We start from the raw sequence: 16753 nt of genomic DNA, 5'->3' as shown, positions 1-16753 counted from the left end.
CTTGCAAAATTTTTCAGGAGGGCAGTTGTTTTAAAGTCAACCTTTTTACTTTTTACATCATTATGATACTTTCAGATCAAATTTAGCTGTAACTGTTAAAGCAATTACTGGTTTTATTCAGGATCACAGTAAGCATCTCACAGACTTGTGGGAACTGGAGGACTAAAGGGGCTCTCAGAGAGGCTGTACAGTTCGTTTCTCTTCTGGGGCAGTGTGCTTCCACTGCTGACCAGCGACCTTTCCGTGTAGTACTTTGGATATGGCTTTTTGAAACGACAGTTGAAGCTTTCTGGTAACAGCTCAGCAGGATACTTCTGCTTTTAAAGGCTTCTGTGTGTTACTGTTTGGTGATATCTCATTTGTACATGATGAGCAGTTTTTACCTCCTGCTGAATTTGAAGTGGAGTGGGAACTGTTTTCAGTATTTCAGTTGTCCTTGTACTGTGGTCAGTCAGCTTTGACAATTTGTCAATGATATCTGACCTCCTAAAATGGGCTTAAGATATATTGTTTTACTCGTGTTCACAAATTTCCCTGACAGTAGTTTCTGTAGTAGTTGCTGTAGTTTCTTTGAATAATGGGCTTGAATTAACTTTCAAGCTAGAATCTTTTCCCTGTTTTATTATGTGTATTTTCTCTGCCTTCTCTGAGTGTATGTGCAGAACAACTGATCTGTGGTTCCCTTAAAAATTCATACACATTTGAAAAGTATTTTCTAATGTCCAGTAACCCTTTTATGTGTATAAATTAAACAAGTCTCTGCTGTTGTCTAAATCTCAGCCAAATTTTGCTGTTTTCTTCTTGCTAACTTCTTAGAAGTTAAGAACCTTCTCAGTATGAGCAATCCTAACCTGGTTCCTTGTGCTGTGTGTAGTAATATGCTTTTAAGATATACTTTATATCAGCTGTAAAGTTTTTCACTGCTGTGTTCCTAGATCATTTCTGAAAGTAGGAGTGGAGCAACACTCATGCTGTATGATTAGTAATCATCATTCACCTATAAAATATGTTTGACCTTTTTTTAGTTTCCATCCTAAGCAGTCCTTCTTAGCTGATAAAGATGCTTATATTCTTAAGGGCCAAGTGCAACTTTTCTGCTTCGGTATCTAATACCTCTCAGGCTCTTAAACCTGGTTTTCTCTTTATATAGGCAGTTGCATCTCATTGCTCAGTAACCTTGTTATGCCAGTCTCGGAGTCCAATAAACCAGTCCCAGCTCTTGGAGTTCTAATTACTCAGTTCTATCTCTCTGAACCTTCTTTACCAGGTTAAGCAGCCCCAGGTCTCTCAGCCTTTCCTCTTATGAAAGATGCATGATCCTGCCCCTCTACTCTGCTTTCGTGAGACCTCACTTGGAGTATTGTGTACAGTTCTGGTGTTCTCAACATAAACAGGACATAGAGCTGTTGGAGCAAGTCCAGAGGAGGGCCATGAGGATGATAAGGGGGCTGGAGCACCTCCCATATGAAGACAGGCTGAGAAAGTTGAGGCTGTTCAGCCTGGAGAAGAGAAGGCTGCGTGGAGACCTCATAGCAGCCTTCCAGTATCTGAAGGGGGTCTATAAGGATGCTGGGGAAGGACTCTTCCTTAGGGACTGTAGTGGTAGGACAAGGGCTAATGGCTTCAAACTTAACCAGGGGAAGTTTAGATGAGATATAAGGAAGAAGTTCTTTACAATGAGGGTGGTGAGGCACCGGAATGGGTTGCCCAAGGAAGTCGTGAATGCTCCATCCGTGGCGGTGTTCAAGGCCAGGTTAGACAGAGCCTTGGGCAACATAGTTTAGTGTGAATCTATGATTCTGTGATGCTCCAGTCCCTTCATTATCTTTGTGGCCCTTGGGCTCTCTCCACAGTATCCATGTCTCTCTTGTACTGGGCAGCCCAGAACCGGGCACAATACTCCCAAGCCTGGCCCTAGCAGTGCCAAGTAGAGTAGAGGGGAAGGATCCCCTCCCTCAACCTGCTGGTAACACTTACTCAGTGTCCTGTTAGCCACCTTGCAGCAAAGGTGGCTTAACAAGGGCCTAGCAACCAAAGGCTAACAGAATACTGTTAGCCACCTTTGCTGCAAGGGCATGCTGCTGGCCTTTGTTCAGCATCGTGTCCCAGGACCCCTGTGTCCTCCTCTGAAAAGCTGCTTCCCCCCTGCTTTAATGATCAAAAGAGCATGCCTGACACACCATTCAGGTGACCATTCAAAATCTTGTTGGATATTTTCTGAAGAAAATAATACCTCAAGTTTTTTAATGGGACAAACCAATATTTTTTCTTTTTCCTGGCTTTGCTCTTGGACGTTTCTGAGCTTCTTTGCTGAAGGCTTAAAATCTACACAGCTTTGCAGGTTTGAAAAATTTCAGTCCTGATAATTAAAGTTTTGCAGAAATGAAAGAAACTGAAAATACAGTCTTAAAATTTAAAATCAGGAAAACATAATAATAGACTGTTATTGATGTTTAGTTGTTCTGTTTCTATGTCAGCAAATTATTATGGCAGCGTGTTTTATTTGAGATTGGTCTGAAAATAAAAATGATGAGATGTGAACTTACTGAAACAGGAAAAATAATGTACTGGTTTATAAAAACCATAATTGAATTGCATTGACTTTTTTTTTTTTTTTTTTGTTCTGTTCTAGGAAGAGTTTGAAAAGTTTGTGCAGTTTTTTATGAAGGCAATAGATTTTGCCACCCATGATCAAAGGTAGGCCCTACTGATAGGATTAACTCTTTAAATCTCAGGAAATGTTACTGATACACTGTTTGGCCTAATGTCTCAGTTGTTTGTCTCAGATTTTTACTAGGTAGTCTTGTGTTGTGCTGTTTAGGTTTTTTTTTCATCTGTGGATTTTCCTTCATTTTGTTACTGTACTTCTGCACTTCTGCAACTGCTGTGCATGTTGCAATGTAATAGTACTGAACAATCTTAAACAGATGGGATGAATCAGCCTGTTTAAGGCTAGTAGATATCTCTGAGCATTTCTTTCCCTTTTATGTTTATGGAGAGCACCATGTTAGCTTATTTTAAGTGGTTAATTACTGAGTAGAGTATAGTTGCAAGAATTATCATGTTTTCCTTGTGCTGGACTATTCTCAATTCTTAACCAGGATTGGTTCTTATTTAAACACAGAAAAAGTTCCAATTTTTGCTGCTTAAAAGTGTCTTAAAGTACTCCATCTGTAATTTTATGTCTACCTGAGTCCATGAAATACTTCATTCTTGATTCTTATTTTTCAGATATTATTTTTTGGTATATAACACCTCAGTTCTTTATTGGAAACTTGTGAGGCCATATCTTAAGCCTGGATTCCGCCATTGCCTTATTCCCAGCCTTTCTCGGATTGTTAAAGTGTTAAACCAAACTGAAGAGCAAGACCACGAATGGAGAGCAGAACTCATGATGTAAGTTAATTGTAGTTTTTCATCTGGGCATTCTGTAGTCCTCTTGTACATGTGTCTGCCACCGGAGGTAGTCTTTAGTAATGTTTATTTCATTGGCATATTGTAGATACATTAATTATAGAAAGCTTAATTCGTAACTTTTTTAAGATATACAACTGTACTTCATTTTATGAAGCAAAAGATGCTTCATTGTAATGTTTACTTTGAGGTTAAAATTTTAGTGGCAGAGGCAGTTAGGGCCCAGGTCCAATCTGAAGCATCACAGTCATTTTAGATGTAGTGTTTGAGTCATTGCTCATGTGCAGTCCTTTTATGTGAGGAGAAAGACAAACTCCTATTTTTTTTAAGAACTATTTTCTTCGGGTAAAGAAACATTATCTTGAAATAGATAAACAAAAATCTCTTCTGTCCTTTGATTCCTGAATAGAAAGAAACAGCCTGGTAAGGTCGTGAGAATGTATTCAGGATACGTTCTAATTTCCTCCTCCTTCATTATGCAGATTTTATATATATATACATATATATAGTAACCTAAGTTATCTTTCTTACTATTTCTTCTTTTGTTAACCCATAAGTCTGTGTTGAAATGAAACTTTATGAAAAATCAGTGAACAAAATATGTATTTGTATTGTTAACAAAGCAATTAAGAATACAGAGGTGAGTTGTCATCAGTAGTTATGTGGTTTTTATACGTCAGTCACATGCTTTAATGTGTAATTTGGTAATGTATAGTTCTTATCAATGTAATTAGCTTACATCAAGCTTTCTTTTCTAACTAGTATTATAGCCATTTTTCTTCAGTATTAAATTAAAGGCTGTCCCTGATAATTTTGATGTACTGTTTGGCCTAATGTTTCAAAGCATAAATGAAATAAGTGTTCTTTTAACTAGTCTTATGCAAAATAAGAGCCAAAAGTTATGAAAAGAAGAATAACTTGCATAAATCTTAGTAGTTTTGTTTTAGCCAATAGATTTTCTTTCTGGGAGGTAACAAAGGGAAATAGGTTGTTATTCAAGAGTTAAACCTCCCAACAAGGTGCATTCACAGAATATCTTCAAGTATTCTGAAAAAAAAAAAAAAAACCCACCAAAATTTTAAAAGTCTAATAGTTTTTAGGGAAGAGATTAGTATCTAGGGTTGGATAAAAAGGCTTTCCACATTTATTTCTGGTGTAAGTGAAAATTTTCAGCCAATTTAATGCTTTATTTAGAAAATACGTAGGTTTTTCTGCATACAGTACTGTTCAGAAGTGTGTATACTGTAATTTACCCTGAATTAAATAATTAATTCTAGTCAGAATTTTGGCAATTGATATTTCACTGAAGACAAATTTGTGGCTGAAGAAGTACGTTGTAGTTATTTTTCCCATTTCAAGAATGCTCTTGTTAAGCATGACTGAGATTCCTTATTGCTTGTCTAAGGAAATGAAAAATGCAACCTTATTAAAGGTAATTTTAAAAGATAGGTATGGATCCAGAGTTTTTAAATGGACACATATGTTGTTACTTTCTGCTATAGCTGCTGGGTTTTAAGTGACTGAATAAGCTAATGCCTTTTGATATGTTGCCTTTAAATACATTTTTCCATAAGAAGAATAGCAGAAAGGTACATGTTAACATATTATACAGTATGCTTAAATAATTGTCAGTGTATCTACTGAAAATACGCTTGCTTGTTTGAGCTATGTATGACTGGTCTCAATCTGACTTCCCATTGCATGTCGAATGGTGTCTATATGATGACACCTGCACACCCATTTTTTGGACATCATCAGTGGGTTGTTCAGGTGGTGGGATTTAAATATTTTTATGTTTAAACATGGTCACTTCTGCTAAGAAAAAATATGTGACTGTCCTCACAGGGAAGAAGTTTTTCTTAATTACCACTTCAAACTGCTCTTTTTTCAGTGTACACCCATTGTCACTTGTCACAGTCTTATTTGATAATAATTTGATAATAATTGTTAATAAATGGTATATCAGTATCAATTTATTACCATTCTTACATTTCCTGAATGAAGTTGAAGCATAAACCTTGAGATATTTTACTGAGAGAAATAGTTTGATGTGCAGAATGAAGACCGTCCATGTAATTTTTCAAGATCAGACAACTTTTTCTCAGAGATATTTTGGTCTGCTGTTTTACAGACCATTTCCAGTTCCTGTTACTGCTATTTTTGATGTTTCTGCTATTTTTTCCCTTGTCTTTCTGAACTTTTCTATTTCTGATGGCTTATTGCTATGCAGCATTTTCTTTATAAGCTGAAAATGGAGGTAAGTAAAAAATTAAGTAACGAAACATTCCAAAGGGTAGGCTAAGGGTTATCTAGAATACCATGCATGCACTTGTTTTGTACCATACATGCTCTTGCTGAAGTATTGATGAGAACTAACAAGTGCACACAATGCGTTAGTATTATAAATCTAATGGTAGCATTTCTTTTTTCTTACATTTGTATTTATTTATTGAATAATTTTTTGTTAGTGTTAATTTATTTCATGGAATCACAGGCTCTTTTTCTGTTAAATCCAATAAAATTGAAAATCCAGTAGATGTTTTGCAGTTCCCAACATGAATAGTTTTCTTTTACTAGATGGCTTTGAAATACCAGCCTTTCCTGCAGTGAGGGGAGAATCTTGGAATATATCTCACAGAAATATTTTTCTCATACAACTTTAAATAATTGTTTTAGTTCCAGGTGTCCTGTTGAGAAAAAATTTCACAAAAATCTCCCTTTCCGAGATTATTTTTGTGATCTGTCATAAGTGTATGTTAACAGCTCTGTATCTCTGGAAGACACAAAGACACAGAAGTTAGAGGATCTTTTTTAAGTCAACGCCTTATAGCACTAATCACTTATACTGCATTTAGGAGTGGTACCTGGAATATAGTCTCTTGAAAAAATAAGAATTCTTTCAGAAAGCAGTAATAAGAGTTTAATAAAAATATTTATTTGATCTGCAGAAATTTACTCGAGTGCTTCCTTGATGCTTCAAAACTGAAAGAGGCAAAAGAGTTTTCCTCTACTGCAGCAATCTTTATCAAGGAAAATGTTCCAGATAAATACTCTCAAATATTTTCTCTAATGGTAATGCTGTAAAATATTTTTAAACTTCCAATAAGACAGGAGCTTTCTTTGCATTTCATAAGGTCATGGTTATAATCATTAAATATGTTGTTTCCTTCATTTAAATTATGTCAGCTGCAAAACAATGTAGTAGATATATGCAGAGGTTTTTACAATTTGTATATTTTTGATACTATAAGCTAAAGAACTTGCTACTGCTCCATGTTCTTTTAATACAACATAATTTCATCAGAGTTACTGTCACTAACCCTAAGAATTCTGTTTGGGAACAATTGCTATTAACACAGAAGGTGCAACTTAATCTGCTTTATGCCATTGAAGGCATATGTAGCATCTGTTGACTTTTCTCATACTGATAAATACTTAAATGACCCAACTCGAACCCTATAAATAGTTCTAGGAATTGGAGAATATGATAATAGTTCATATTTCTTAAATGCCCTTAATTTAGGAAATAAGAGGCTGAAGACAAATGTGTCAAAAGCAGATATGGGGAAATAGAACTTGGAAGTTGTGTTCAGTCATATTTTCATTCATTCTGCTATACTGTTTATTGTCTTCTTCTATCCACTCCCGATCACTGCTCTTGAAGAGCATATGTTCATAAAGTTGTTTATAATTTGAATGAAGAGAACCAATATATGACCTTCCAGAGGTGTGATATTAACAAAGCAATAACATTCAGACAAGCTCAAAATTACTTTTGTATTTTTTAGAGGCAGTGTTGAGCCTTGACCTTAAACAGAAGAATAGAAGATTTCTAAAATTGTTCTTGGGCTGTGTGTCTCAGCAGGGCTACAGAAGTACAATCCACACTATCGAGTGCTTTAGTAACAGCATACTCAAGTCCTGCAAAACTTACTGTGCCAGTATGGCTTAAGTAATTGGTATTAATTGTGAGGGGCAGTCAGTGTGAGAGAGTCAGAAGAAATGATGTGCATATGCTTAATGTGTAACTCTAAGGTTAAATTGAAGTAACTACAGTTTATTGTAATTTCTTCATAATATTTTTTGTTATATAAAATTTATAGTTGCACATTAATCTGAATAGGGCTCATTTCTCCTAGCCGGATCAGATGATTTCAGAATGAGTGCTATCAAACAGTGTTAGTTCCGCATTTGGATTTCTGCTGATACTGCTGATCCTCACTATGTAACGATCAGTATAGCTCAACCAGGTGATCTTTGTGGTGTCTCTGCAGAACAACACAAATTATCATAGTAGCCTCGCTGCCTTTAAAGTTCATGAAAAGCCTACATTCAACATACCTGCTTTATTTTAGCCCTGTCCTTTGTTGGGTTTTTTTTTAGTAAATTAATAATTAAATTATTATTTTATAGGTATATCACAAACTAATGGATATTTCCCAGGTAGAGAAGGAAATACAAAATTCCGTCTGTTTTTCAATTATTTATAAAATGCAGATGTTAAAGTTGTAAGTATTAAAATGTATCCTTATACTTGTACTTTGATGCTTGATATTACAGAGGTAAGGTCAGGTTCTGGTACCCCATATGCCGGTAGCAAATCTACTGCAGATTAGTTTCTTAAAAGGAAAACTATAATGACAGTTTGGGTAGTAACTGGCAGTCCAGTCTAGAGTACAGCCTCAGCTAAAAAGGTAGTTCTTTGGGAATGTAGGGAGTAGTGTGTTGTACAGATATTCTCAGGTGAAAGGATTTAAGAGGTTGAAAGACATTTTTGTATCCAACAGATTGCATTTCAGTACACAAGTCATGTATAAGAGAGTAAAGATGAAGTGGGGAAATCACACCTAAAGTATAATGCATGAATCACAAAGATGGGAAGCATAATACTTTTGAAACTTTTAAATCTTTTTAGATTTTAAAGGCATAAAACAATTTTGAAAATTAGACTTAATAACGAAATCTCATTTCATTTTTTCCAATGTCTCAACACTTCCCCATTTTAAAAGTATTAGTTCTTCTCTTAGTAACAGTGAATTAATTTATGTTGATGTTATAGGAAAGGCTATTTGCACTCAGTTTTTCTTTGCTTCTGGAATAAAATTTACTTCAACATTTGAAATGTTAAATTCTTATGATGGAATGTTCTTTGTATCTGTCTCTCTCAGAGTAACTTACTGGCATACTGAAGCAGGTTTTGTTGACTTGATTTTTAATTTTTTTTTCTTTGCTATTTCAAAATCCAGTATCCCACTGGTAGATTGGACTAAGAACCAGCTATTCTAAAGTCAGGAGAGTTATTTCAAGTTTTTAATCAATAATATTTCTCATGAAAAATAATGATCAATTCCTAATATATTGCAGGCAGTGGGACACAAACAAATTTCCAAGAGATGCCACCGCAAATCTGAATTCTTTATATGTGCTTTTGAAACAATACAATGTACCTCCAGCATCTGTTCTCAGTATGAAGTGAGTTTTACTTGTCATAGCCTTGTCAAAGCTGATGCTGAAGCTGATCCTGCTTCCACTGAAGTCTGTCAAAATTCCCATTGATCTTGAAGGAGTGAACTCATACTTAGTTGTAGTGGTTTCTCTGGCATTAACACTTAGGTCATCTTAAAAAAAGACAAAGATCCTTGGCTTTATTAAAGAACCCAAGATTAAATATCTTCTTCCATCCAGCTGTCTATATAACATGATTAAATCTTTCCATAACACTTTCTTGTTGATAAAATTTGATTTTTAAGAGGTCTTAGAACTGACAAGTGTTTTTCAGACTTTAGTTAATTTTTTAGCTTTTCTTGTGGCCCTTCCCAATTCTTCAGCATAATTTTGAAATGCAGACTAAACTGAACTCTCTATTCCAGTAGTTATACCACAGCTGTTACATATGGAAGTAATATTGTGTGTTTACTCATTAAGGTCAATCTTCTTTGACAATATTAAGATAGCTCTTTACTTCTCCTATCCCAGACAGCATGCTGTGCTTGTTTGGTTATTTACGGAGAGCCAAATATTTAGAACACAGTCTCCTATTGTGTGTATTCTTTGTTCTTTGTTCTTAGTTCCCAAATAACTAACCAGTGGATTTGACTGGTTTAAGTTGTGTGACAGTTGACTGCATTGTATTTCCAGAATTACCTGCAATCTTCTTTTGCTATTTCACCATCTTTGTGCTGCATACATTTCATTCTGTATTTTCTATGATGTTCTTCAGGAAAAGTTTATGCAAAACTAATGTACTAATTCCTTTCCATAAGCAGATATACTTTTGTATTTTTCGTTGATCTTTCAATCTTTTTCCTTGTTGACTTTGAACATCACTAATATAATCATATGTCCTCTAATGTTCAGATGACTGCAAGGTTTTCAGATATTTTGTACAGTTACTTTTATATAGTGTTTTTCTAATTCCATAAAAGAGCAATATCAGATTCTCTGAAATGATGTTTTTCTATTTTTAAAGGATTCCTTTGATTCTGGAATTAGCTCATTTTTCTTTGAAAGCAAACTACATTAAGCTTGCATATGATTGTATACTTGATTTGAAGAGAGCTGGGATTACTGTAAGTATTAATATTAAGGTTGATTTTATTTTTTAAATACCTCTCTTGTGATTATAATTTAAAAATAATACTGATGGTACTGGGATCTTATGTCCTTCTCTGTGTTGTTTATATATTCATTGATATAAATAATAATATGGGTAAGTGATCTATTACTAAACTAGACAGAAGGTGTAAGATCAGAAGGTAGGGTATAGAATAGGGTAGTTAGCAGTGCAGTTAGTTTTGGCAAATAAATGTTAGCTGTAAATTTTTGCCTATGTTTTTTAAATGTTATCTGTGGAACAGTTTGCCTGGACGTTAAATGCTGCCTGCAGATTTTGAAGTTTTAACCAGTTTACCCATTGAGATTGTAACTGATCACCAGGATCTAAGCTCTAAAGGCAGTTAATGTTGCATACATCTGTGTTAGTCTTTGTCTGGAGCATGACTAGGGGATTGATGGAAGGAGGAGTTCAAAAAAGCCTGCCAAAAAAAGTCCCCCAAAGTAGTTACCTTTTCTGGAAAGTAGGACTTGGGCATAGGTCTCTCATTGGAGCGAGAAATCCAGAGGCACTGTGCCCCAACTGCACTCCCTAATCCTTTCCTTTTTGTGGATCTTTTCTGATAGTGTTTGTTCCTATACATTTCCCAGTTTCATTTGGTAGGAATGATTAATTTTCCAGCAATTTTCCCATTTGTTATTTAGTAACATTTAATATTTTTTACTCTTCTGTAGTAGTTTTATTATACTGTTGCTGTAGGGGTATTCTTAGACTAAAATGTTGTGTGGTCTCTCTAATAACTAGTGTTTCAATATGTGTGCCCTTTTTGATTTCTACATCCAGCTGGCTCTGAGATTTGGTTTTTTTATCGTTGTTCCTTCCCCATTGTTGTGGTTTAATCCCAGGCAGCAACTGGGCACCGCACAGTCACTCACTCACTCCCCTGGTGGGATGCGGGAGAGAATCAGAAGGGTAACAAGTGAGAAAACTTGTGTCTTGAGATAAAAATAGTTTAATAACGAAGAAGAAATAATAATAAATTGTAAGGAAAAGATGAGGAAAAAAAAGAAGAGAGAAAAATAAAACCTATGGAAAAAATAAGTAATGCAAATGAAAAAAATTGCTCACCATCACCTGACTGATGCCCTGCTAGTCCCAGATCAGCAACAACCTTCCTGCCCAGTTTTATTGCTGAGCATGACATCATATGGTTTGGGATTCCCTTTGGTCAGTTGGGGTCCACTGTCCTGGCCATGTCCCCTCCCAGCTCCTTGTGTATCCCTAGCGCGCTCACTGGCGGGGAAGAGTGAGGAGCAGAACAGCTCTTGGCACTGTGCAAGTGCCGTGCAGCAATAACTGACACATCCCTGTGTGATGAACGCTGTTTTCAGCACAAATCCAAAATGGAGCCACGTACCAGCTGCTGTGAAGAAAACTAACTCTATCTCAGTCAAAACAAATACACCTGTTGAGAAACAGAACTGTTCATCACTCTATTCAGAAAATTAGTATGTTTTCCAGATAGAAAAATGTATAACGAAGTGCCTGGTTGTGCTGGTTTTAATAAGTTTTTAGTTATCTGGAATGTGCATGTAAGTAAATGTAAATGGCAAATACTGCCAAACAAATTTCAAAATGTATTTCCAAATTTCTGTTATAATGATCCTACTTTCAGTTACTTGTAATGTAAATTTTACTTATCCTCTCTGATTTTTATTTTTTTTTTATTCCAGATATCTGCTTCAGGCCCATTTTTTCTGAAAATTTCCTGCAAGTCTAAAATCATACACAATTCCATAGCATTCCACTGAGATATGTTTAAATCCTCTAGATCAAAGATTGACAAGGATTTAATTCAAGTATTCATATAGATAGTAATAGCAAGTATCTACTCTGCAGCAGCAGTGGATAAGCCTTGCTTTTATTTCGGCCTTCTCCCTTAGGGTTAGTGGGTGTTCAAGTGACAATCTTTAGGTTGACTGGCATCGTTTTGACGGTGACCTCTTCATGGCAGAGTGAGAGAAATCTATATCAAGTTCCAGTTCCTTGGCTTTTGCCAAATACTGACAGATTCCTCAGCTATAACATGAATCCCTTCTATGTATTTGTCATTACATGATAGTGGCAGTTCTGCTTTCATCTAAGTTTTCAGGATTTCATCTGTTTTCCAGTCATGGGAATGTTAAATTTACAAAGGTCATGCTGAGTGATTTGGTAACAGTTCATAATGAATGATGAATGGAGATGCTGTCTGGCCTTCGTTACTGCACCATGTGAAACCAAATACGAAGTATCTTAGACGATTCATATGTATAATTTGTATGATTTAATAGCCAGATTTTTCCTGAGGTGTTAGAAATCTAGCCTCTTTTTTCACATAAAAGTTGCCATCAAAATGAATCCTTTCTGTCTTGACTATCTCTCATTTATTCCAAGCATGTATCTTTTCAATAACACTAGCAAGCAAGAATCTTCTAGAACTGAAATCAGTTTACAGTATAGGAACAATCAAGTATATGCTGGTTTTCTTATTGCTGAGCCTAGCAATGAACAACTTTAAAAATCCTGGTAAAGTTATTTTGCAGCTTTGGCTTAGAAAGAAGTGGCTGCTGTTCAAACAACAAAGTCTACTTCCTGTTTATCATTTCAGTTAATTAGCTGGTGTAATGGGATCTCCAGTAAGAAAGTACAGTGCTGTATTAGGGTAATTGCATGGGTTAAGTCTTCATTGTGTTCCTTTTTAATTATTAAAATTAGAATTTTGTGTATTATTACTTCGCAGGAGCAAGGGAAACTTATTGAAATAGAATGCCTGGAATGTGAATATGAAGCAAAAAAACTTGGCCCTAAAATTATGACTTATACCCAAGGAGTCGTTGAGGTATGCTCTTTAACATGTGCTTTGAGAGAAAAGCGGAAGTTTGCTAAACATTGGAAATTGCACTGGATTTGTGTGTCTTAGCTACATTATACTGATCAGAAATTCTTTTAAACTTTATATTCTTTCTAACTGGGCTTCCAAGGACAAAATGGCTAAAAATAAACAACAGTTGTGTATTCCTCCCTTAAGTCTTCTGTCTGACTACAAAGGTTCATAATATATTACTTTCCAAGAGTAAAGATGGTAGCATTGAGGCATGCAAAGGCAATGCTCTCGAGTTTTCCGATTTTATATTTATGGGAGGTGTCTCCATAGAATATCTTCAGTTTGAAGGGACCCATAAGGATCATTAAGTCCAACTCAACTATTATTGCGTGTTATGGGTGATCTCATACAGATTCTTAGGTCAGAGAAATGCACATTATTCTCAATAAATTGTCACAGTGGGAAAGATTTTCTTAGATTTCTATAGCCAGTTGACTCAGTTACAATTCAAGCCATCAAAAGTAGAAGCCTAAATTGTCAATATTATCAATGGGATTAGATAGATGCCTACAATGAGAAATTTATAACAGCTATTAGAGGCACCTAAAGTTCCTAAAATGGGAAGTATGAATATGCTTCATGGAAATTGATAGTGTTAGTGCATAAACTTACTCTTATCTATAACTGTTTACCTTTTGGAGTTCAGAAATCCCATTCATCTTTGGAAAAAACAATTTCATGAATTCCTCATAATATGAAACACTAATAATAGTGCTTAAATAAAAATAGGATATTTAGATGTTTAGGTATTTCTAAATATTCCTACCACAGTGTAGGAGAGGGTTGCAGTTGAAGAGGGTTTTTGGTTTTAATCACATAACTTCTAAAAAGAACTTGCTAATTATCAAATGTCTGTTACTGTAGGTAAGGATTTGCTTTTAGTTTTAACAGGAACCAAGTTTGTTTGACAGTATGGCAAATCCCATTCATAGTATTTCTTTTTTTCCTTTCCAACACCGCATTTGTAGCTTGGTATTAAAAAAAAATAAATTTTGAATTCACAAATATGTCACAATGATCAGTTTCTGTTTACCATAAGAAAGGGGAATAGCAGACAGACTTCTGCCTGAAATATGTAGTAGCAGCATGGAGTACCTAAAAGAAATACTCCTAAGTTAGCAACAGCTTTTAAAAAAAAAACAAAACCAAGGTTTCTGAAGTCTGTTGACTGAGGGACTACTTCCTATTGGAAACAGTCCTAAGATTAAAATTTGGAGGAACATGTAAGAAGTTATATTCATTAAATGCAATATATGCTAATGAATTTTTCATTTGTGTAGGCTCAACTGGCATTGATAAAAAATCTTGAGTTATCTTTAAAACATGCAGTTCAATTGGGTGATCCTGATGTGATTCAGGTTGTTTGTACAACCCAGTGGAACCTGTGCTTACCACTACTACAGCACAATTTGCATCAACGTGTACGAAAGCCATTGATATCAGTTGCTGACGTCCTTGAAGAGATTGACAGGTATTTTTCTATGCTGTGTACTTTTTAAATTTTTACTTTGAACGGTCTAATGACTGAGCATCAAACTTATTTCAAAGCTCAAGCTCTATGATGTTAAGTGTCTTGGAAAACTTTCCACTAGCTTGTTATAAGTTAGTGTCTGTGTATTGTGCACATTTCCTTGTCAATCATTTAAATAGAGGTTCCTTTCAGGCAAAATCTCACACTGTTTAATGGCCTATAGCAAGTACTGGAATTCATCAGGAATTCAAAAATACAGTTAATCAAAATTATGTGTAATATGTATAGGCTGACTACTAAGAACAAAGATCATAACTTTTGGAGTAGAGCTGGTAACAAACAACATAATCTATCATTTGAGCAGAACAGTAGGTGGTATTACAGAGGAATGCGAGTAATATATTTTCAGTGTTTTTAAAATGTAATCTTTTAATTGCATAAAGAAGAAACAGATCCCTGAAGAAACATATATGCAAATGTACAAATCCACTATGTTGTATTACTATACTTTTTTCTCATGGTTTCCATATAAAGAGTGCAATATCAGCATACGCGACTTTGATATTTATACTAAATGATAGTAATGACAGTTGTCTAAAAGCTGGCAGGTCAGTCTTTTGGGGGGTTAGGTCTTTGGCTTTTCTTTTCTGTCTATTCCTAACAGTCCAGTAGACTTAGCCTCAGTGCTGATGTGTCACTAGAGATTGCATGAAGTCATTGTCCCTATTAATTTGCCTGTCTTCATTTTCATTTTGATTGTAACATTAATTGTAACTACTTTGGTCTGCAATAAAAGGGTGACTCTTGCCTGGTCAGGTTATCTTCAACGTAGACATACATTCGTTCTTTGTCGTGATGTGTGATAGCCTTGAAAACCTTCCTTCTGTTCTAGTTTTCATAACATTGCTTTTATTTATCTGATTATTTTTTTGTTTTGTTTTCTTCCTGGAAATAATTTGAGGTAGCATGTAGAGCTCAGAGCTGTCATGAATAGCTTCCTGTGGCAGGTGATGGATAAGGGAGCATAGTGGACCTGAGACTGGAGAACACGCAGTCCTCACTGAAAACATGCTGGCTTCATGGAGTGGTTTCAGTAACACCTGGGCAAAGACACTGCCTGCAGTGAGTGTGCGTGCCTCTGGTGAGCCAGATCTGTGAAAGGAGTTAGCTTTTTTAGCTAGTCAGGGCTAGATTTTTTTAGAAGTGTTAGCTTCTACTTAAATGTTAGGAACAGAGGGTGAACTTTGATCAAAAGTGGCCATTGTGCAGTTCATTGTGCTCCCTCTGGCAGTTAGTTAATAAATACTTTTGAAAATCTGTTCACTTGATCTGCATACCTAAGTGATAACTTCAGTGTTGATACTGAAAAACAGTTCTGCTAACACACAAAGATCAGTCTACAAGACATGTTGCTTCTTCATGGCTGTGTTTTCTCATGCAAGTAAAATGCAGTTAAATTTTCTAAGTAATTTTATTAAAAGGGCATATTTAAAATGAAAGAGACAAGTACTGGAGTGACTTTTAATTATTGAATTTCACTTTGGGTAATTTTTAGGTCTAGGAATTTCAGTTTGCCTCATTTAACAGTTTACATTTAAATTTGTATTTCTTAGCATGTTGATTTTGTTGCGTTGCCAAGTTCATATGGAAGTAGCTCGTATTGAAGAAGATGGGGATAGAATAGAGGCTGCTGTGGAACATTTGCAAAAAGCTATACGTCTAAACAACAGTGGGCAGTATCAAGAACATCTAAGATTGGCTTTTAACCGTCTTCATGTGCGCAGTATGCTGTATAAGTCACCTGAGCGTCTAGAGGATCGGGCAGTAATGATGATTGAACAGGTAGGTAATCATGAAGAATAAGGTCTGTAGCTGAAATAGGTTTGCTTATCAGATTCTTCCAGAAGAAAGCCAGCTGTTTAGTAGAACTGTGTATTAGTAGCCAGCATCAGCTTGCTTTCAGCAAATTAGCATTGGTTGGCTGCCTTGAAAATCTCTAACTTCTCTCTATGGTGGTCATGATGCTTCACACTCTGAAGATTGCAATAGAGGATTTTTTCCAGTTATACTCAAAGCTTATTTCTTGGGGGGGAGGTGAAGTTACTCATTAGCAAAAAAATCAGCAAAAAAGAAGCCTATTCATAATTGTCAACAATTAAGATTTCATTGCATGGAACAGTATTTTTAATTAATGAGAATAGCAGTGGCCAAATAGCTAAACGTCCTGGCTGGCTTGGGGATAAATCAGTATTATGTCACATTAACAAATGACGCTAAATAATATAATTTAAAGTCACAGTGTAGTCATTGTCAAGGGTTATTGCATGTAATTCTGTTGTGATGCCTCAGCACTGAACAAAAATGTTGGCAACTGATTGTTGTCAAAAAG

At 35.5% G+C, this 16753-nt stretch overlaps 1 protein-coding gene across 3 annotated transcripts in view; it reads left to right on the top strand.

Annotated features, from left to right (window-relative positions):
- Nucleotides 1–16753, top strand: part of CFAP46 (cilia and flagella associated protein 46) — a 78741-nt gene that overhangs the window by 2223 nt on the left and 59765 nt on the right. The window contains exons 4-12 of one of the 3 annotated variants that reach the window (XM_030486345.1): nucleotides 2633–2697; nucleotides 3232–3396; nucleotides 6363–6486; nucleotides 7828–7922; nucleotides 8779–8886; nucleotides 9884–9983; nucleotides 12750–12848; nucleotides 14174–14364; nucleotides 15978–16206. In XM_030486345.1, coding sequence (XP_030342205.1) covers nucleotides 2633–2697; nucleotides 3232–3396; nucleotides 6363–6486; nucleotides 7828–7922; nucleotides 8779–8886; nucleotides 9884–9983; nucleotides 12750–12848; nucleotides 14174–14364; nucleotides 15978–16206 — 1176 coding nt within the window. Of the gene's footprint in view, nucleotides 1–2632; nucleotides 2698–3231; nucleotides 3397–6362; nucleotides 6487–7827; nucleotides 7923–8480; nucleotides 8887–9883; nucleotides 9984–12749; nucleotides 12849–14173; nucleotides 14365–15977; nucleotides 16207–16753 lie in introns of those variants that run through there. The other 2 variants (XM_030486342.1, XM_030486343.1) reach the window with 2 other exon arrangements.

This window comes from Strigops habroptila, chromosome 5 (genome assembly GCF_004027225.2).
Source record: "Strigops habroptila isolate Jane chromosome 5, bStrHab1.2.pri, whole genome shotgun sequence".
Classification (NCBI taxonomy): Eukaryota; Metazoa; Chordata; class Aves; order Psittaciformes; family Psittacidae; genus Strigops; species Strigops habroptila.
This window is presented reverse-complemented; position numbering and strand designations above follow the sequence as displayed.